Raw genomic sequence first — 21451 nt, forward strand, 5'->3', positions numbered from 1 at the left:
TAAAATGTGGGTCATTTCTTTATTATTTTATTTGTATTGGTTAACAATGATCAGCCATGCAAGAATAAATGATTATTGTAAAATCTGCAAACAATGTAGATATGTAGAGAATCCCTTCCTTGGAGCTTGACCTTGTCAGACAGGTATAGATGAGTGTTCGGGGGCAGCCGTAAAAACTGCCAGAGACTGGGCTGCTTATAACAAACGCGTGGTCTCCCAGAAGCCCACATTCAAGGTGTCCAAAGGCCTGGCTCCTGGAGGCTCTGGAGGAGAGCCTGTTCCCTGTCTCTCAGCTTCTGCCGGTTGCCAGCAAGTGTTGCCGTTCATTCACTCCAGCCACTGCCTCCATCTGCACACAGCAAAACAGCATATCCTGAAGTGCTCAACCTTATAGCCATTATTTTAAAATATCCGGAAGACACAGGACCGTGGGAGTGGCTGTTGGAGAAATTTTCATGAAGGAAGAAAGATTACAACTAAGTTTTAAAATGCTAGTTTTGTTTGTTTTGTCTTGGAGAGGAGGTAAAAGTGGGAGTAAAAATAGGGAGTTTGGTGTAAGGTGGGAAAAGCAAAGGATCCCCGCATGGATGGGCTGAAGGGTGTGATGGGAGAACAGTGAGAAGTACGTTTGGGGAAGCAATTGGAAATAGCAGCTAAGCTTAATCACAATCTATCAAAAGGGACTTGTTGAAGAATTAATGTGTGACTAGAAACAGGGAGGTTATGGGCTTGTCAGCTCGACAGTGGGCACTCAGTTCCACTAACAAATGATGCCCGTGTGGGCAGACAGAATGATGGACAGACAGAATGATGGGCAGGCAGATGAATGCATGGGCTTTACGTGAAACAGGTCCACTTGGTTGCTGACAAGATACTGTTTTAAAGTTCCATTTTGCCATACTTCGAACAGCTTGTCATTAGCTCAATTTAGCCACATGTAAAATCACTAAGGCAGACTTCCAGAGTTCCCACATGAAAATCAAATGTAAACCAGCAGTGACCTGCTTCAACACCATCATCGGAAGTCAGAAGTTGAACTCTTTTTTGATGTTTAAAGCCTGCATAATATTCGCTGTATTATTATTCAGCATATTACTATTTCCTTCGTGATGGAAATTTGGTTTATCCCAATTTTCTATTATATCAAAACACCGCTACATAGAAAATCCCCATGCACATATTTCTCCTAATTGTGGAAATATTTTACATAGAAGACTCTAGACATGGGATGAAATTCCCAGGTTATTGGAATTTTAAAATAGATAGGTACTTCCAAATTGACCTCTTACAAATTATATGAATTCGTAAGCTTCCAACTGTTATGGAGTTACCCATTTTGAGAAATCTGTGCTAAAAGGACCCAAACAATGCTGATGACAATGATCAGGATAATAAGTACGCTGGGAAGACAACAAAATGATTTAGATCTTAGACAAGTCATTCTAGGTGTCTCCACTGTTTCAGTTCTTGCGTTCGTTCATTCTTGTGCTTTTTCGTTTTACCAAATAAAATAGCTCCTTGATGTCATACGAATCCATGCTATGCTTAATGAGTATTGGTTAGTAAAATGCCTATAACTAGTAATCTTCATCTATGCAATTAAATATTAATTCATAAAACACTTCAAATGTAAACAATAATTAGTAAATGAAAAGTACATAATACCTCAATTAGAAAAAAATCACTCCATTAAAAAGACATTATTTGTGTGATAAAAGAGATTGCCATTTTTGTATTTTTCTACAAGGTTAAAGAAAACTAAGTCAACTTATACAAGTGAATTTTAAAAGACTTTAGGGCGGGCATGGTGGCTCACGCCTGTAATCCCAGCACTTTAAGAGGCCGAGGAGGGCAGATCACCTGAGGTCAGGAGTTCGAAACCAGCCTGACCAACATGGTGAAATCTCATTTCTACTAAAAATACAAAAAAATTAGCCCAGTGTGGTGGCACGTGCCTATAATCTCAGCTACTTGGGAGGCTGAGACAGGAGAATAGTTTGAACCTGGGAGGCGGAGGTTGCAGTGAACCAGGATCGCACCATTGCACTCCAGCTTGGGCAACAAGAGCGAAACTCCATCTCAAAAATAAATAAATAAATAAATAAATAAATAAATAAATAAAAGCCTTTAACCCAGAATGCTGAGTAAATTGGCCAAAAATGCTAACCTATGCATTTCAATACTATAGGAGTTGCATGGGTAGAAATAACTAGATGAAATACTTCTGGTATTTCACCTTCCCAACCCACACGAGCCAGTGTTTTTCTGTGAATAACAAAAACAGCAGAATTTACTTGCCTCTCCATAAGAGGTTACCACTTCTGTGTGTTCCCCTGAAACAGGTGGTGGCTGGGTGAGAAGGTGGACGGCACTAGGGCAGGAGATGGGGGCTCCAGTATCGTGGGTGAGCTTCCTAAACCTCTGCAACTTTCAGCCCCTAAATGGGATGAGCCATCAGAATTTTTAGCACAATGCCCAGAACAAAGTAAGGATTTGACAAATGACGCCTCTCTCCACATTGTTCTGTCATCAGCCACCGCATCCTGTACCTCCAAGCCCACTGGGCTCCGGCTGTTTCCATCACATGGAGAATGACTCAGAGCCTGGCCTCCAGCCACCCTCCTGGCCTTTCTGCTTCTCACTCTGCCACTGGCTCCTCATGGACCACCAGCCTGGGTGTCCTCAGACATACCACACACTTCACTGTGGGAGTCACGCAGCCCTCACTGCTCCTTCGCCAGGGAGCCACAGGGCTTTCCTCCTCAGGAGGACTCTGCAAGCAGCTGGATGAAGGGCCCTCCCGTCTCTCATTCTTCCTTAATTTTTGTCACAGTTCTCCTTCCTTCCACTCAGTGCAGCGCACACTGATTGATCCTCCATCTTCCCCAAAAGACAGGAACAGCATGAGCAGTAGAGAGTAGATTCCAATGATAGAAAAAATAGTCAGTGATTTCTCATTTCCATTGATCATCAATGAAGAAAATGTATCCTGAAGGTCACGTACCTCCTATGGGACTGCTGCATCCTCAGCCTCCTGAATTTCAGCCCAGCACCTTCCTCCCCAGCACAGCAACAGGTCAGCCCTTACCAGCATCCCTCTCTTATTGCCTTTGTGCAGAGCCAGCACCAGGGCCAGGGGAGGCCTTGGGATTGTCCCTCCCCAACAATCTGTGAAACAATCCTTTATGTCACCAACAAAGCACAGCCTTATGCACTGGTGGTCAGTCCCTCCCAACACCTCTGTCACTGTAAAGCTGGCAGGCAACCCTCCAAGGTTGGCCTTCCCAAGCACTGCACCTCTAGGTGACAGAGCACGTCCTTACCTTGAAGCCTGGGCGCCCAGTCTATCCTGTCCAATGAGCGAGCTGTGGAGAAGGGGGGATTCCGGGTTAAGGGGAGACTAGCAGGGCTCCTGCTTTTATGTTGCCCTGTTGGGAAGGCTATTAAAGAAACACAAAGTGCTAAGCAGTGAGGATAGAACATGTTTTCATTATTTAAACCAATACATTCCACAGATGGAATAATAAGAAATGCTACAACCAAGCTAACTGAATCCAACAGCATATAAAAAAGATAATCCACAATGATTCAAGTGGGTTTCATACTAGGGATGCAGGGACGGTTTAACATACGCAAGTCAATAAATGTGATACATCACATAAATAAAACTAAAAACAAAAATCACATGATAATCTGAATAGATGCAGAAAAAGCCTTTGACAAAATCCAGCATTTCTTTATGATTAAAACCGTTCATCAAAATCAGCATAGAACGGACATACCTTAAGGTAATAAAAGCTATCTATGACAAACCCACAGCCAACATTTTCCTGAATGGGGGAGAGTTGAAAGCATTCCCCCTGAGGAAGGGAACAAGACAAAGATGCCCACGTTCACCACTTCTCAACACAGTGCTGTTCACTACAGCATTGGTTATAAGAGCAAGACTGGAAACAGAACAAATGGATACCCATAGCGGGGTGCTTAAGTAATTTTGGGAATAGTCATGGGGTGCAGTACTTTATAGCTCTGAAACAATACAATGGATTTACATTTGAAATGTGGAATGATAACTAAGGTGCATTGCCCAGTGATATATGCAGAGGTGCAGAGGACTTTGTGTAAACACGATCACACATCAGCCTGCATTCCAGGTGCATGCTTCTATTTGCACATGGATTGCAGGGATGATATGCAAACAAAAATGTTGACTTGGTGTTTGGAAGTTCAGAGTGGAAGGGAAACTTCCTTGCTAACCTTTTATGATATTTAGAGTTTCTAAATGTGAATACATAATACATTTAGAAATCTTAGTTAATAAGAAAAGCCTCTGTTCCTGGCCTCTTGCTGGCACATGTCAGGTGGAAATGGGGCTGTCATGCTAATGTGTGCAAACTGAGAAAAATCCAAGAATGGGAGTCTGCTTTTTTCATCATACAAATAATTGTTAATAGAAACAGTATGATAATTGCTCATTGATATACCATGCATATTCTATTAGATAATAATAAATTTTTGAAATTTGAACTATACTTACACATGGAAATTGAAATATATGGATGAAACATTGTGGCTTCTATAGGCAATTGTTTTATTGGCATTTTACAAACTGATCATCATTCCTCATGGCACGGGTCTATGTGATATTAAGTAGCTTGTTATGCTTGGGAAAGGCAGTGATGACCACAAGAATGACTTCAACTACTAAAGTACAATGGAGATTTCAACAATGTTTTGTTTAATATTTAAATATTTCACTGTGCTCCCAGGCTTTTTCTCACCCTAATAGCTCTCATCCATATCATGTGGGTCCCATTAATACAGATACCTCCGAATGCACCACTCTTCCATTATATCCAGTCAATTGCTGGTTACCTTGGGCCTACAACTGGGGGAGGGCAGGGGCTGCTGGCCACCTCCTCATCTACAGTAAGAGTCAATGAGCAGTTAAATGGATACTGAAAACCATTTATCCTGCTGGAGTGAGAAATAAATGGTTTCTTTCAATAGCGTAGTAAAATGCATCTTTTCCAAACTATTTATATGACTCAAGGCCCATCTCAATTTCAGATGTGGTTAGCCTCAATTCCTGATTCTCACCAAGGTGTGTAATGTCATCCACAGCCCAGTGCAGAGGAACACGTGCTGCCGTCAGACTGCCAGGGTCCGATCCCGCCTCCTCACTCACCCTGGGAGATCCCTTTAAGCCAGGAGTCAACAGTGAGGATGGAAACATGAGTGCTTTTTAAAGTCCTGAAAGTTCAGAGGCAGACTGTCAATTTCTCCTGCACCCCTGGGCACACACCAGGAGAACTTTGTCTCCAGGATCAAGTAAGTGCCTGTGAGAGAGTTGTGTCCCTCAGATTCTGTTCACCACAGGTGACACTCGATGCAACCCCAAACCTCTTCTGCACAATCCCAAGGGGTGCTGACTAATCCAACCCAAAGGCTGTGATGTTTGGCAGAGGCAGAAAAGAAAAGGCCAGGTGTTCCGGGAAAGATCACCTTCAAATAACACAGCACTCTCATAGCCCAGAGAGACAGTTCTAACTATTATGCCAATAAACCCGGAAAAGACCAAATCCAATTTGACACATATTTCCTTTTTCGTTTTGATTTCATGCCCCCTCCCTCAACCTCCCAAGCAGCATGGATAATCCCCGAAGGCCCCTGGGAACTCTCTCCAATTGGATCTTACGTGGAAAGTAGTTACCCACCTACAAATCCCCATCATCAGATATGCTCTCCACAATCAAATCTTTAGAAACACAAACACCAGGATAAGTCATTAGAGAGAGGCCCACCCACTCCTCCCACCCTAGCTGAAGCCACGGTGCTTCGCACAGGATCCCCTGGTGTTTCCTCTGGGCTCACAGATATCCCTACAGCCTCTCTGGACATTGTTTTATACTTGCAAAATCATTTGCTCTCACCAGACCCCAAATCCTCCTTCCCAAAAGGAGCCCAGAATCAGGTTTCTGTACCCTGGAGATGGCGCTTTTTCCTCAGGAAGTGAGTTATTTCAGGGTACGTATCATTCTCCAGTGTCAATGGCTCCTGCAATTATAGAAAAGAAAACATTAGGAGGGTGAAATGATGCCATACACGTCACACAGATCTGATAGTCTCTCGACAACTTGAGAGAGAAAATAAGAAGGGGTATAGTGATTGAGTCAAAGGTCGAAGTCCCCCAAAACTGGCACGGAAGACACCTGTGGAAAAGACAAGACCTTTTCCCACAGAATTTATCTTTAAAGTGTATCTAGATTGGCAGTTTCACAACTCTTAATCCATGGGGGAAAACTGCTGTGGAGGGAAACACCTCTGCATTGCAGTGGATCGTGGATGCTGCCATCTACCACACCCCAGTGTGCCTGGCATGGGTTGGTGAGAGGCTGCCAATCAATAGCACCACACCAAGGGAATTGCAGATGTCATAAATAGTCCACATTGGCAGATGTTCATGTCTACATTTGATTAAACTGCAGATGACATTGATAATGCACACTGGCAGATGTTCATGTCTACATCTGATTGGAAAGAAGCCAGGAAAGTAACATTTCTGTTCAAGACAAAGAAAAGTGTCTTACATTGGCAGCGTCTTCTTTTTTACAGATGTCTTGTACAGTGTCCTCATTAGCAATGTCATATACAGCGTCCTTATTAGCGAATTCGTATACAGCATCCTCATTAGCGATGCCATATACAGCGTCCTCGTTAGTGATGTCGTATAGAGCGTCCTCATTAGCGATGTCATATACAATGTCCTCATTAGCGATGTCATATACAGCAACCTCATTAGCTATGTCTTGTAAAGCATCCTTATTAGCGATGTCATATACAACGTCCTCATTAGCGATGTCGTATACAGCGTCCTCGTTAGCGATGTCTTGTACGGTGTCCTTATAAGCAATGTCGTCTACAGCGTCCTCGTTAGCATGCCTTGTGGGTGTCATTAGCGATGTCATATACAGCATCCTCATTGGTGATGTCTTATATGGTGTCCTCATTAGCGATGTTGTGTACAGCGTCCTCGTTAGCAATGCCTTGTACAGTGTCCTCGTTAGCGATGTCATATACAGTGTCCTCATTAGCGATGGCTTGTACACTGTCCTCATTAGTGATGTCGTGTACAGCATCCTCGTTAGCGTGCCTTTTACGGTGTCATTAGCGATGTCGTATACAGCGTCATAATTAGCGATGTCTTATACGGTGTCATCATTAGCGATGTTGTGTACAGCGTCATCGTTAGCAATGCCTTGTATGGTGTCCTCATTAGTGATGTCGTATACAATGTCCTCATCAGCGATGTCATATATAGCGTCCTCATTAGTGATGTCGTATACAGCGTGCTCACTAGCGATGTCTTTTTTTTTTATATATACTTTAAGTTTTAGGGTACATGTGCACATTGTGCAGGTTAGTTACATATGTATACATGTGCCATGCTGGTGCGCTGCACCCACTAACTCATCATCTAGCATTAGGTATATCTCCCGATGCTATCCCTCCACCCCCCCACCACAACAGTCCCCAGAGTGTGATATTCCCCTTCCTGTGTCCATGTGATCTTATTGTTCAATTCCCACCTATGAGTGAGAATATGCGGTGTTTGGTTTTTTGTTCTTGCGATAGTTACTAGCGATGTCTTATATGGTGTCCTCATTAGCAATGTCGTGTACAGCGTCCACGTTAGCATGCCTTGTCGGTGCCATTAGCAATGTCGTATAAAGCGTCCTCATTGGTGATGTCTTGTACAGTGCCCTCATTAGCGATGTTGTGTACAGTGTACTTGTTAGCGATGGCTTGTACGATGTCCTCGTTAACATGCCTTGTACGGTGTCATTAGCGATGTCATATATGGCATCCTCATTAGCGATGGCGATGCCCTGGGCGGCGTCCTCGTTGGCGATGCCCTGGGCGGCGTCCTCGTTGGTGATGCCGTGGACGGCGTCCTCCTTGGCGATACCCTGGGCGGCATCCTCGTTGGCGATGCCCTGGGCGGCGTCCTCCTTGGCGATGCCATGGACGGCGTCCACGTTGGCGATGCCCTGGGCGGCGTCCTCCTTGGCGATGCCATGGACGGCGTCCACGTTGGCGATGCCCTGGACGGCGACCACGTTGGCGATGCCCTGGGCGGCGTCCTCGTTGGCGATGCCCTGGACGGCGACCACGTTGGCGATGCCCTGGGCGGCATCCTCGTTGGCGATGCCCTGGATGGCGACCACGTTGGCGATGCCCTGGGCGGCGTCCTCGTTGGCGATGCCCTGGACGGCGACCACGTTGGCGATGCCCTGGGCGGCGTCCTCCTTGGCGATGCCCTGGGCGGCATCCTCGTTGGCGATTCCGTGGGCGGCGTCCTCGCTGGTGATTCCGTGGGCGGCGTCCTCGCTGGCGATGCCGTGGGCGGCGTCCTCGTTGGCGATGCCCTGGGCGGCGTCCTCGTTGTCGATGCCCTTGTCGGCGGCCTCGTTAGCGATGTCGTGTACAGTGTCCTTGTTAGCGATGTCGTGTGTGGCGTCCTCGTTAGTGATGTCGTGTACGGTGTCCTCATGGGGAGCTAGAAGAACACAGAGTTAAGGTCAGTGCCCTGGTGGTGGAGACTGAATCACCCAGGGGCTTGCTTGGTGTGGTGCATGGAGGTGGCTGATCACAGCATGGGCCAAGCTGATGCTGGGACATCCTCCCAGGTGGACCTGCACTAGTGAAGCTAAGGGATGTGGCTCAGAACACTTTCTGCAGTGGGAATCAGTTTCCAGGTTCAGGTATGCATTATCCGGTGAAGTGGGGAAATATAAAAAATAAAAATTGACAAATTCATGAAAAGCCTTCCATGAGTGCAAGTGTGAGTTTTTTATCCACTTTACATTCAGTATGCATTCACACATACAAAATATTTTTACAAGAAATCAGAAATTTTAATTTTTGTCAGTTATGTTAAATCTAACTTAGCTGCCAACATAAAGATTCTATCTCATTTACTTGGTCTCGAGAAAATCTAGCACATAGTAAGTAGACCAAAATGTTTATTAAATGAAAACACAGAGCAGAGATAGGGGGGCTGCTAGGCAGACTGGGTTGCACTTGATTACCTGGATGATAATAAACTGCACAAAACCTCGGTCAAATTAATATTGAAACTGCCTTTTGCTTGGGCTCGTTTCCCTTGCGGAAGAAGGATGACCAAGAAGATGAACAGGAAAGAAATGAGAAACAGAGGCCTTTGCTTAGTAGCTAAAGGCCACCTTCTATAACATGAAATAGTCTGCAAGTGGCCTTGAACTCTGCCGTGATTTAGTGACAGAGTTCCCTCATGTCTTCTACCCAGGTTGAAGTCCAGCAAAATTGCGACTGTCCTCTTTACAACTTGCGAGACCACACTGCTTCTGCATTTGCCTGTTGTATGTATGAGATTTACACTTGTTTTAAAGCAACATTTTGTTTCAGTTGGGCTGGTGGCCATACCCGGCACTAGCCAGTCAATAGTGAGATGGCTCCTCATGGAGGAGGCTTGGCTTGAGGCTGAAGGTCTTTAACCCACATATACAAGAGAGTTGCCACTAAGGGATGGAAGCCAGGCTAATAACCAAGTGCCACACAGAGTTCCTATCTGTCCCTCCTCACCATTTTTGGCTGGCAGGATTTGAGCATTTTAGGGCTTGGGAAGATAGTATTACTAAATCTACTAAAATACATCACCCATCCTTATAGACTTTGGCCAGTTGCTGAGCAAATTAACTTCACAACTGAAGTGGGCCACACTGGCCTTTGTGGTCCCCCACTCCTCTTAGAATTTGTGAGCATGGGGCCTACTGGAGGAGGGTGGGAGGTGGGAGGAGGGGGTGGATCAGGAAAAATAACTGATATTAGCCTCAATATATGGGTGATGCAAGAATCTGTACAACAAACTCTCATAACACACATTTATATATGTAGCAAACCTGCACATCCTGCACATGTACCCCTGAACTTAAAAGTTAAAAAAAAAAAAAGGGATCTGTGAGCTGAGCCAAACACCTGGGGATCTTTGTGCTTTTGACACACTGATGACTATGCCGGTCCGTGGGGAGATGAGCCTATAACTGCCCTGGGTTGTGTGACCATGGAGGCCACTTTATGATGATGGGCAGTGTCTGGGGCCTTTTGGGCTCGTTGCTTTAGGGCTTATACATGAATGCTGGACTCCCTGTGTGGTGGTGAACACCCCATGACTAAGTGCATGTCAGCGTCAGCACTGGCCCACACTCCTGGCTTCGTGTTTTCACTTTTTCATTCAGGAACTCGGGAGCTGGGGCCACTCCCTTGGCCCTTCAGGTTCTCCACCTGAGCAGTGGGGATAATAAGGCAGACCCGGGGATGGCTCTGGTGAGGGTGGAGGAGTCACTGTACAGAGAGAGTAGAGCGGGGGTGGATTTTATTGTTAGAAGTGGACACTGGTTATTGGGTTGTATAAGTGGGAAATCTCTCCTGAGAAAACACACAGCCTCACCTGTACAGAAACACACACATTCACACCACACGATGCAGCCTCACACAAGACACCACCAATCCTCAAGCACCCAACTCAGCACCACCCAAAAGGGAGCACAATTGCTTCCTCAAAATTTGGCCATAATTTTTCCCTGGGGAATTCAGGTTTTAAAAAAACACTTCCCCTATACTTATTCCTATCACAATCCCAGGATCAGGGAGGCTCTTCACATTGAAACCAGGCAAGGATGCCACACCTTTCTTGGCATCCAGATTGTTTTCTTGGCAAGTGATTCCAGAATACTTACTAGATTCACACCTCAGAGGGGCCACCTGCACCACCTGCAATACAGAAACAAAGCTTTTTGAGGGGTATGTCATGTTGTGGATTGTTTGCACAAGGCTCTGTTTCTCTCAATGAATACTGAAAACTTGATCAGAAAGTGTAGTCAACTTCAAGGCCTCCAAAACAAGGGTAGGATACACACTGGAAAAGACATCAGCTTCTGGATGGTGGATCTCTCAGGTCCACGTAGGTTGGCAAGTGCAAAATACTGAATCCAAGGAGAAGACATTGCTTCCAAGGACAAGGACCCCAAGGATACAGTCTACAACCTGAAGCCATCACAGCTAAATGCCATTTTGGATTACATATCAGTTGCTAAGAGTCACTTCTTCCTCCCCCTCAGAAAACTGCATTTAATACCTGTCATGGACATTGTCATTTTTTCACATGTAAAGTCAGTTGAAAAAGAAAGACACCAAGAAAGGAACATTTCTATTTCAGAGAAAGCAAGGCAACCTTACCCTCGCGTTGACTGGCCTCTCTCCATCTCCTCTGTCCTTGTGAACTAGAGACTCCTCAGAGGCTAGGAGGACACAGAGCAAGAGTTAGTCATAGATGCTTTTGTTCATGAGTTATTCAGGGAGCTCTGCTTAATGTGGACAACAGGACAGTGTGTGTGGATGTGTTTCATTAAAAGCATAGCTTGAGCTCCTGCTAGAAAATCTTCCCTCGTGGAAAGACAGGCAAGAACGAGGAGCTAAGGAGCAAGAAATAGAGTCCCTGGCATTTTGCCGATGGCAACTTAAGAAAATGGGAATGAGTCAGTCTACAAATGGTACTGAAGCACATGCTATAGTTTGATGAGAGTCCCACTGCTCACACTGTGAGGTTTGAAACCCAGCTAAATGGTTTTCTAAACCTGTAAAAACAATATTAGCTTGCAGGATTTATGTCCCAAGACTACTTTTACCTCTGAGGATCCACAGTGGCTGTCACTGCAGTTATGTGTTTTAGCATTTTGCACTTGAATAAAAGCAAAGTTTAATAGATAGATTGGATTCAATTCTAGGCAAAACAGTCTATGGTATTTATTCACTAATCCTTTGTTATAAGTGCTGATGGGAGAATTAGAAATACTGAAATTATATCCTTTAAAATTAATTAAAGCATAATTATTAATCACACAATATTTTTTCATCCAGGCCTCCTTTTCTTTGTCATGCATGCATATTAATTGAGGATGGAGAATATCTACGCTTGTTCAGGCCAGCCAACATACGACAGTTTACTTCAAGAGAGGAGACATGGGTTGAATGCTGGTGTGTTTTAACTCTGCAGCGCAAACAGTTGCAACAAGTGTGGTGAACTAATCACCAGATGGCCCTTTGCTGCCTTATTTGTCATTGTGCCTTACATGTAGCTTGCAGGTTTTGATTACGCTTATGTTTTGTGGTGATCATACTTTCAACTATTCCTAAAATACTGCTTCAGTCTTATCTGTTTGGGGTCAACTGCTGAGGATTTCATACAAATTAATGAAGTTTGTGAATCTAAAGTTCTACACAAAGGTGGAAATATTTGCAAATCATTTATCTTGTAAGAGACTAAAATTTAGAATCTATTTTAAATATATTTAAGATATATTCAAAAATCTACAACAAACTGACTAAATAAAAATCAGACAACTCTTTAAAAATGGGCAAAAGACTTCAACATATATTTCCCTAAAGAAGATACAGCCACAGATAGTAGCACAGGAAAAGCTGCTCAGGATCATTAGTCATTAGGGAAATGCAAATGAAAAACACAAGCAGCCACCAATATACACCTACTAGGATGATTTAAAGGAAAATAAGTGTGAAGAAGGACATAAAGAAATTGTAACCCTGATACATTGATGGTAGAAATGGATAAAGTTGCAGCCACTGTGAAAAACAGTCTGCAGTGGCTCAGAAGGTTAAATATAGAACCCCTGTTGGACCCAGGAACTCTACTCTTAGGCACCCCAAAGAATAGAGAACAGAAATCAAACAGATGTTTGTATACTAATGTTTATAGCATCACTTTTCACAGGAGCCAAAAGGTGGAAATAATCCAACCATCAGTGAACAAATGAATGTAATAAAAGCAAGGTGGTCTGCATGCAATGCTACATCATCCATCTGTAAAAAATGAACATAATTTTGATAGATGATACAACATGGGTGGACATTGAGAACACTATGCTTAGTGAAATAAGCCAGACACAAAAGGAATATATTGTATAACTGTAATTACATGAAGTGCCTAGAATAGTCAAATTCATACAAGAGAAAGTGGGATAGGAATCACCATGGGCTGGAAATAGGGGGAAGGTGCTATATTGCTTATTGTGGACAAGGTTTTGTAAGAAATCATCAAAATTGTGGGTGTAGATAGTGGTGTTGGTTATGCAACCCTGTGAATATATTGAATGCCATGGAGTGCACACTTTGGTTAAAAGGTTCAAATGATAAATATTGTGTTATATATATTTCCCCACGATAGAAAACACGCACAGCCAAGCCCAGATGCCAGTCTTGTTAGCTGCCTTCCTTTACCTTCAAGAGTGGGCTGAAGCTTGTCCAATCTTTCAAGGTTGCTGAAGACTGTATGATGGAAGTCATCTGCATTGGGAAAGAAATTAATGGAGAGAGGAGAAAACTTGAGAATCCACACTACTCACCCTGCAGGGCCAAGAACTCTGTCTCCCATGCATTGCTGTCCTGTCTCAGTATTTCCTGTGACCACCTCCTTTTTCAACTGAAGACTTTGTACCTGAAGGGGTTCCCAGGTTTTTCACCTCGGCCCTTGTCAGGACTGATCCTCTCAACTACTGACCATTTCACCTCCATTCATGTCCATGCCACATCAGGCTGTGTTGTCTAGATGGAATGAATCCACCCCAAATGTCCCTTTCTGGAGGAAGCCACCATTATGCTGTACCTCCAAGCATAATGGTACGTCCACACACACCAAGGCACCTCGCTCATGCAAGGTGTGTGTCCTCTAACAAAGTTTCACGCTCTAAACCCAGATAACTTTTCAAACCCAAGTTCTGTTGATTCCCCTACTTTGGGTGCTCCATAGATGCTCATTTGTCTACTAAACACTGCCCCAGGCAATTAAATATTCCAAAGTGACTAGCAGAATTTTTATGTTAATTCTGACATTGCGTTGTTAGTACAAGTGTTTTTCCCCCTTCAAATTTATGTCTTTGTTACTGATAGATGTAACTGATAATGCGTTTTTCAGCTATGTTGCCAAGCATATTTATATAAAAATATACTCAGATTGTTTTCAGAATTTGACAAAGATGATAGCAACAATGATAATCTTATTTGTTTTATACTAATCTTTATGTGTTACTTTCATCATTTCTTACATATTGGGGCCTACCATACATTGTACGGTGAAATTAGTGCTATGCACCATGGTAGAAATATAAATTGGCAAAAGTAATTTAGAAAATAGTTCCCTTGTTTCTTAAATTAGGCTGGGTGTGGTGGCTCATGCCTATAATCCCAGCACTTTGGGAGGCAGAGATGGGTGGATCACCTGAGGCTAGGAGTTTGAGACTAGCCTGACCAACACAGCAAAATCCTGTCTCTACTGAAAATACAAAAATTATCCAGGCATGGTGGCGTGTGCCAGTTGTCCCAGCTACTCGGGAGGTTGAGGCACGAGAATTGCTTAAACCTGGGAGGTGGAGGTTCCAGTGAGCTGAGATTGTGCCACTGCACTCCAGCCTGGGTCTCAGAAAAAAAAAATTTTTTTTGACCAAAATGTCATTATGCATTATGTGACTGTATATGAATGCTAAAAGCTACATTACTCATCAAAGAAAATAACAAAGCAATTAAATGTCCATTAACTGATAAATGAATAAACACTATCTGTATGAGTAAACACAGCAGACTATGAAGGAAAACACATGACCAGCACATGCTAACACATCAATTAACTTCAAACATAGTATGCTAAATGAAGGAAGTCAGATTCCAAATACATATATATGTCCATTTCTATTAAGCAAGTGGGAAATTTATGGAGATGGAATGTCACAGCAGTATTGCTTAGGGCTGGAGATGGGGGTGGGGATTAACTGCCAGTGTGCAAGAGAGAATTTGGGTGAGGGAAACATATTTAAATTAGATCGTGGTGATGGGTGCACACAGTATCAATTTAATAAAGCATCAAATTGTAGACCTTTTCAGTGGGCAAACTTTATGGTAGGTTCACACCCAATATAGGTGTTAAAAATAAATTAATGTTACGGAAATTCTTGTCGGGTTTTTAACAAGCCAAGAGATATGCTGTGAAAGCAGCATTAATTCAAATGGTTGTCACAGGTCACTTAAAGTTAATCGGATAGTTGTCCTACAAATATAGGGTGAATGTTATTCATGAATTTCCTGAATCTATTGCAATAATCACATTTTTTTCCATTAAACTCTTGAGGTAGCTAATTTTATTTATTGCATTTTCAATGTTAATCTACTATTTCATATATTGAGATTAACTCACATTAGTCAGAATTTACAGTATTTTAAAATATCACAGAATTTAATTTACCTTATCTGGTTTTGGTTTCAAGACTATACTAGCCATTTCATTTAATTGTACATGTAGGGTATTCTAATTTATGGAAAACTATTACATTTTCCTTGATTTTTTTTTTTTTTAGAAATTACTTCTAGGGATCTATATGGTAGAGTCCATGGAGAATTGTTTTAATTCTTCATTCATGTCTTCAGTGGGTATAGGATTGGTCATATTGGTCATAGTTTTCTGCTCGGATTTCAATAAGAAACTTGTGGAAGAACCTGAAGGGTGGGATCTTTGAGGGAGCCTAAGACAGAGCAAGACAAGCTAAGAAGGAGGGCAGTGCCACAGCAGAACTGCCATTGATGCCCCCTCGCCTAGATTGCGGAAGAGACATCCAGCTGTAGACACTGAGGTGCAGGAAAACAATGGAGCACCATCAGAGAAAGCAGTGCCCAGGAACAAGGAGGCACTGATGGTGGCAAGGGGCAAAGACAGCTGCCACGAGGCTGTTCACATGAGGGTCTCAGGCTGCATAGACACCCACACCAGCTGAGGGGTCCTGGTTTTCATAAAGTGTGTGGCTCAGCCAGGCCACCAACAAGCAGTTCACAAACAGTAGTAATACGACACTTTCCAAAGACCTTACTTGAGTAACACGGTGATCCTCACAAATTTCCAATCAGGATGGTCGCACAGTTCCTCCTGCTTTAGGACTCAGAGCCTGCCCGTGGTCACAGTGGGTAGGTGCAGACTCTGAAGATGCACTTTGGTCAGAGACCCCGCTGAACTCTGTCTAATGAGGACCTCTGTCCTGTCTGCTGACCACCGGTCAGAGGTGCAGGCTGCAGTGGGGAGTAAGAATGCCACCTTCTCAATGTTTGGAAAACTCCCTGCCAGAACTGAGAATGGCCCTTTCTAAGCAGAAGGGAAGCTCAGACTAAAGAAGGAGGCCGAACACATCAGGTTGGCAGATTGCCAAAGATTCACTCAGGGAGAGCCCACATCCTGGGCCATCTTGGGTGGTGGCAAGATGAGGTAGACGACTGCTTTTGCAACACATACCTGACAACAAAAAATCAACAACTGTAAAAGAGCCACAAAATCCCCAAATATTTGCAAATTAGCAATGCACTTTTAAATAACTCATGGGTTAAAGAAGAAGTCTCAATAGAAAATTAAAAATACTTTTAACTACATTAAAAGAAAATGTGACTTGGCAAGATTTCTGGATGTAGCAAAAGCAGTCCTTAGAGGGAAATCTATAGCATTGGATGCAATATACTAAAAATCACAAGACCTAAAATCAGTAATATCATGTTTCAATTAGGGAACTATAGAAAATAGAGGAATGCAATGGAAAGCAAGTAAAAGTAATAAACAACATCACAGAAATCAATAAAATTAAAACACTGAAATCATCAGAAAATCAATAAAACCAAAAGCTGGTTCTTTGATATGCTCATTACAATGAATGAATTGATATGCAGGCTAACCAAGAAAAAGAAGATAACACAAATGACCAATTTCAGAAATAAAAGAGGAGCCATCTCTACTGAACTGTTAGGCATTAAAAGGAATATCATGAACAGTTCTATGACCGCAGTTTGATAACCTCAGTGAAATGTATCAATTCCTTGAAAGGCAATCTTCCCAAGGTCATGCTAGGATCCTAATTTGAATAAACTTATGTCTATTAAATAAGTTGAATTCACATTAAGAGCATTCCGAAAAAGAAAGCACCAGGCCCAGATGGTTTCTCTCATGAAATCTACCGAATTCTTCAACAGGTGAATAAAAAGACAAAAATTCATTTAATGCAATATTATTTGGTGATTTAATGTGCCATTTTTTGCCATTAAGGCATAAAAAAGACATGAAAGCAGCTAAAGCGTACATCAATTTAGTGCAATAAATTCATCTGAAAAAACTACATAATATATGATTCCAACTATATGACATTCTGGAAAAGGCAAAGCTGAAGCGATAGTAAAAATATTAATAGTTGCCAAGGTTTCTGGAGAAAGAGGACAGAGATTAATGAGAAGAGAGGATTTTTAGGGAAGTGAACATTTTCTTTATGAGACCATAAGGGTGAACATAATGTTTTAAATATTTCAAAATTCATATATATGTATAACAGAAAGAATGAACATTATGCAAATGTAGACTTCAGATAATAATGTGTCAATATTTTCTCATTATTCTAGCAAATGTACCACAGTAATGTAAGATGTTACTAATAGGTGAAATTAGGAAGTGAGGGTGAGGAGACAGAATAATATGGGAACTTCGTGTATTATATACTCAATTTTTATTTATTTATTTATTTATTTATTTATTTATTTTGAGATGGAGTTTCACTCTTGTCACCCAGGCTGGAGTGCAATGGCATGATCTTGGCTCACTGCAACCTCTGCCTCCTGGGTTCAAGCGATTCTCCTGCCTCAGCCTCCTGAGTAGCTGGGATTACAGGCACCTGCCACCACACCCGGCTAATTTTTTTGTATTTTTAGTAGAGATGGGGTTTCACCATGTTGGCCAGGCTGGTCTCCAACTCCTGACCTCAGATGATCCGCCTGCCTTGGCCTCCTAAAGTGCTGGGATTATAAGTGTGAGCCACCACGCCCGGCCATATGCTCAGTTTTTATGTCAATTTAAAACTCTCTAAAGAAATATATTAATTGAAAAATAAAAATATAGCACCACTCTTTCAGGGAGATCTATGCTTATGTTTAACAACCAGGTAAGTTCTAGACATTAGCTTGAAACATTGTCTATCATTCAACATGAACCAAAATTGACTTTTAAGTAGATATTTACTTTTGTGGTGGTAGCAATATTTACTGACCAGGCAAATTAGAATCCTGACACATTAAAAAATATGGCTTAGTCTCTTCGTAGTTTCCTCTTACATATGGGACACTGAATACTCCCCGCAATTGCAATTCTTGAATCAACTTAATTAATGAACTTCCACAGTACCTTCTTGTGGGTACCTCTTCTTCTTTACCCGGGAGCCATGAGGTCTCCGACACTGGTTGGTGTGCACAGCATATCTTCTTGTATTCTCTATCAGAGAAGATGCTGGTTAATGCATTTACAATAGATAGGGCTGTTGACATCTTGCTGACAGAAGACCAGAGGGAAAATAGTGATAATCTGTTCTAAGTTTAAACTTATGATCCTTTTCTTTACAGGCTTCCAAGCAGAGCCCACTGAATCAAAGTTGGGTTTCAGGAAGATCACGGAGTTCAGTGAGCACTCAACACCTCTATCAGACAGACTGCGTGGGCAGTGCCTTCCTGGAGAGGAGAATACAGCAGGATGACTGTGAGTGCAGGGCTGGTGCAGAGTGGGGGCCCGGATTCAAATTCCACTAAGCCATGTGGACCTGGCAAGCTCATGTCCTCCCTCTGCCCTCAGTTCTCTGCACTGTCATAATGTAATTTTAGCAATACTTTTTAGGCCCTATTTAGGCCCTACTTCTTAGTATCACAGTACAGGGCTAAAAAATCACTAAATACAGGAAAACCTTAGAGAGGACTGGTACTTCAGTAATGTTCTCTAAGTGTTTACTACATGCCAGGAGGAATAAGCTGGACACTTAGCAGTGGCGGAATATGGAGGGGGAATTTGGATGGCTCCGGGGCAGTGGAGCATGCTTTCCTGTTCGGCTTTTCCGTGGGCATGATGCCTTATGGTTTATGGAGGACATCAGCCCTGCAGGGGGTGCAGAGGAGGGGCTGTGGCTGAGATTTTACACTTGAGGGTGCTGACATTCAGAGATGATAAGTGACGAGCAGAACCTCAACCCCGCTGAGTGAAGGACCTGAGATGGGAAATGTATTTGGTTCCCTAGAGAGAGAGATTCCTGAAAAACTGCCACCTCTTCATCACGCCCTGTGCCAGAGACCCAAGAGACCCCTCACTGTCTTTCTCCAGTCCTCCTAGCCCAAGGTGTGTGGGTGGACAAAGGTGATGCTCTGGAGGAAATGCCTGAGATAAGGACAGGTCCTTAATGATAAAGAATTCTCCTTTCTCTTTCAGATCCTTGACCTCCCAGTATGACAGCTTAAAGGCTGTCATCTCTGTGGCCTGCCTCCCCTTTCCCTTCACCCTGCCAGCTGCCTCTCAGTGACTGTCTCCTCCAGTGACTACACTGAGGGACCAGGGACTGCTTGCCTCCCGAGGCTGCTCAGACCTTCCGACACTGCAAAATGATTGTCAAAAGATGGGTCTGCAAAGAGTAACTTCCCTTCCATTGATCAAACCTGAATATGCAAGCTACTGTGAATTAACTGGAAAAGTGGCCATGTGGGCTGGTGCTTTGGTGATTTAATGAATTAAGTCTGCAACCCCCACTGCCTCCTTGACTATTGATCAGAGCTGCCTGCAATAAGGTCTGGCTAAGAATGGGCAGTGGCTGCATCAGCTCTGGGTAAAATTTGACCTAAAATGACCAATCTCATTCACTAACCTCACCATAGTCTTATGGGTTCAATGGACCCGTCCAATCCTTTGCTCTGTTCTCTCCATCACCTTCCTGTGTAATTTTCCTCCACCATGCACATAATAGAAACATGGCACAGGGGAGCTAATCACCTCTTTTATCCCCCACTTCAGGCTCACACATAAGTTTATAGTAAAAGCCTTTTCAAATGACTGCTTTAACTGCTGCTATAGCATGTGTCATCAGTTGAATGGAATCTGTCATGTGACTTTAAGCAACCCTTTGTTGAGAGACAAGATTCAATACTAGGGACAGTATTCTAGTGTACTACATCATTGATTTTATGTTATGAAGATCATCATTTATTGAAAATGTATAAATAATGAAGCCCAGCCTTACTCTTCAATGCTGTGTGTGTAAATCCACTGAGTGTGCTGACCCCCATGCTTGTACCCACCTGCTAACACAGAAAGAGTCCATTCAGAAGGGAGGCACAGCTCCAGCACTGAGGCTGTCCATACCAGCTTCACAAGAGAGTTGCCACAAGGACGACGGATACCCAGATAACAACCAAATGGTAATTTGAGTACTTAATGGTCATGATCCCTAAAGTGTGTAGCTCAGAGGGCTTGTGGTGATAACTCCATCAAGACTCTAAAGCATCTCTCCAATTCTTATTGGACTTGATCCATGTCTTGAGGAGACCCAGCTATGACACGCAGGCACCACATTGTCCTACTTAGTGCCTCCCTTAGTGTTTCAGAACCTGTGATTTGATCAGAAACATGGGCTTTCTATGTTGGTTTCACACTAAGGACTATGTGACACCTGCAGGAAGATGTCTACATAGCTACCTGGATTATGAGATCATGAGGCTCTCTTATGTGAGGGATGGCGTTTGGGATCTCTGCAGGCGTGGGTAATTCCAGGCATAGAGGGTGCTGGAACTCCCTTGCATGGTGAATAGTGATCTCTTCACTGGCTGATAAATAGAGGTTGTAGTTCAGGCCTTCAACATTAGCACCGTATGAGTAAACATTTTGACTCTTCACTATGCAGCAAGTGAACCAGGGCACATTTATTTATGTGGCTTAGTTTCTCCATCTGGCATGTGGGCTCAATAAACAAGCTCACAACATATGGGCATGATGATGATGAGGTGTGAACTAATGTAAGTAAAGTATGTGGTCTGATTTGTTAAATTAAGAAAAATGGCACTGAGAGTTGTGCTGGGTAAACACAACATTTTTTTCCTGGGGGAAACACACATAGACACACATTCACAAGCAAATCATGCAGACGTGCACACAGACCACCTCACCCCACCCCCGCCCTAATACACACATACCCACACACAACCTAATGTGAACACGTTCCCAGAAACTATACATAGATAAAAAGAGTATGTCACCTGGAAAACCAGTTTCTTTTACTATACCCTACATCCTCATTCCCACCAGATGTCTTGGATCATGGAGGCTCTCCAGACAAAAGCCAGCAGTTAAGCTCCAGATTTCCTATAGAATCCTTTTCTAACAACCAGTGAGTGATTCCAGAATACGTACCATTGAATGTGCTCCCTGAAGTCACCTGTAATTAGAGAAGGAAAACACTCTGAGAATCAGGCTATGCTATGGATGGCTCACACAGGTCTTTTGTTCACTTGGAAACTCTGGGTA

At 43.0% G+C, this 21451-nt stretch overlaps 2 protein-coding genes across 5 annotated transcripts in view; both read right to left on the minus strand.

Moving 5' to 3' along the window:
* On the minus strand, positions 1-7653 carry LOC134806995 (uncharacterized). 4 transcript variants are annotated; one of them, XM_063808399.1, is made up of 5 exons: positions 6591-7653; positions 5985-6057; positions 5101-5253; positions 3324-3365; positions 3005-3168 (listed from the first exon to the last, which is right to left on the minus strand). In XM_063808399.1, the coding sequence occupies exons 1-3, from the start codon at positions 7137-7139 to the stop codon at positions 5246-5248; spliced, it is 630 nt and encodes a 209-aa protein (XP_063664469.1). In that variant the 5' UTR covers positions 7140-7653; the 3' UTR covers positions 3005-3168; positions 3324-3365; positions 5101-5245. The 4 variants fall into 4 exon arrangements, with proteins under 4 accessions (XP_063664467.1, XP_024208437.3, XP_063664468.1 ...); XM_063808397.1 differs by lacking the exons at positions 3005-3168; positions 3324-3365; positions 5101-5253 and adding exons at positions 1-438; positions 2299-2437 and having other exon boundaries at positions 6591-7344; XM_024352669.3 differs by lacking the exons at positions 3005-3168; positions 3324-3365 and adding an exon at positions 1-438 and having other exon boundaries at positions 6591-7241.
* LOC112206779 (uncharacterized) overlaps positions 6230-21451 on the minus strand; it is a 22390-nt gene continuing 7168 nt past the window's right edge. The window contains exons 3-8 of the mRNA XM_054675489.2: positions 21338-21362; positions 18305-18391; positions 13336-13401; positions 11278-11339; positions 10779-10812; positions 6230-8560 (exon numbers count right to left, since the gene is read on the minus strand). Of these exons, the coding sequence (XP_054531464.1) occupies positions 7650-8560; positions 10779-10812; positions 11278-11339; positions 13336-13401; positions 18305-18391; positions 21338-21362 (1185 nt within the window). The 3' untranslated portion in view covers positions 6230-7649. The remainder of the gene's footprint in view (positions 8561-10778; positions 10813-11277; positions 11340-13335; positions 13402-18304; positions 18392-21337; positions 21363-21451) is intronic.

This window comes from Pan troglodytes, chromosome 23 (assembly GCF_028858775.2).
Source record: "Pan troglodytes isolate AG18354 chromosome 23, NHGRI_mPanTro3-v2.0_pri, whole genome shotgun sequence".
Taxonomy (NCBI): Eukaryota; Metazoa; Chordata; class Mammalia; order Primates; family Hominidae; genus Pan; species Pan troglodytes.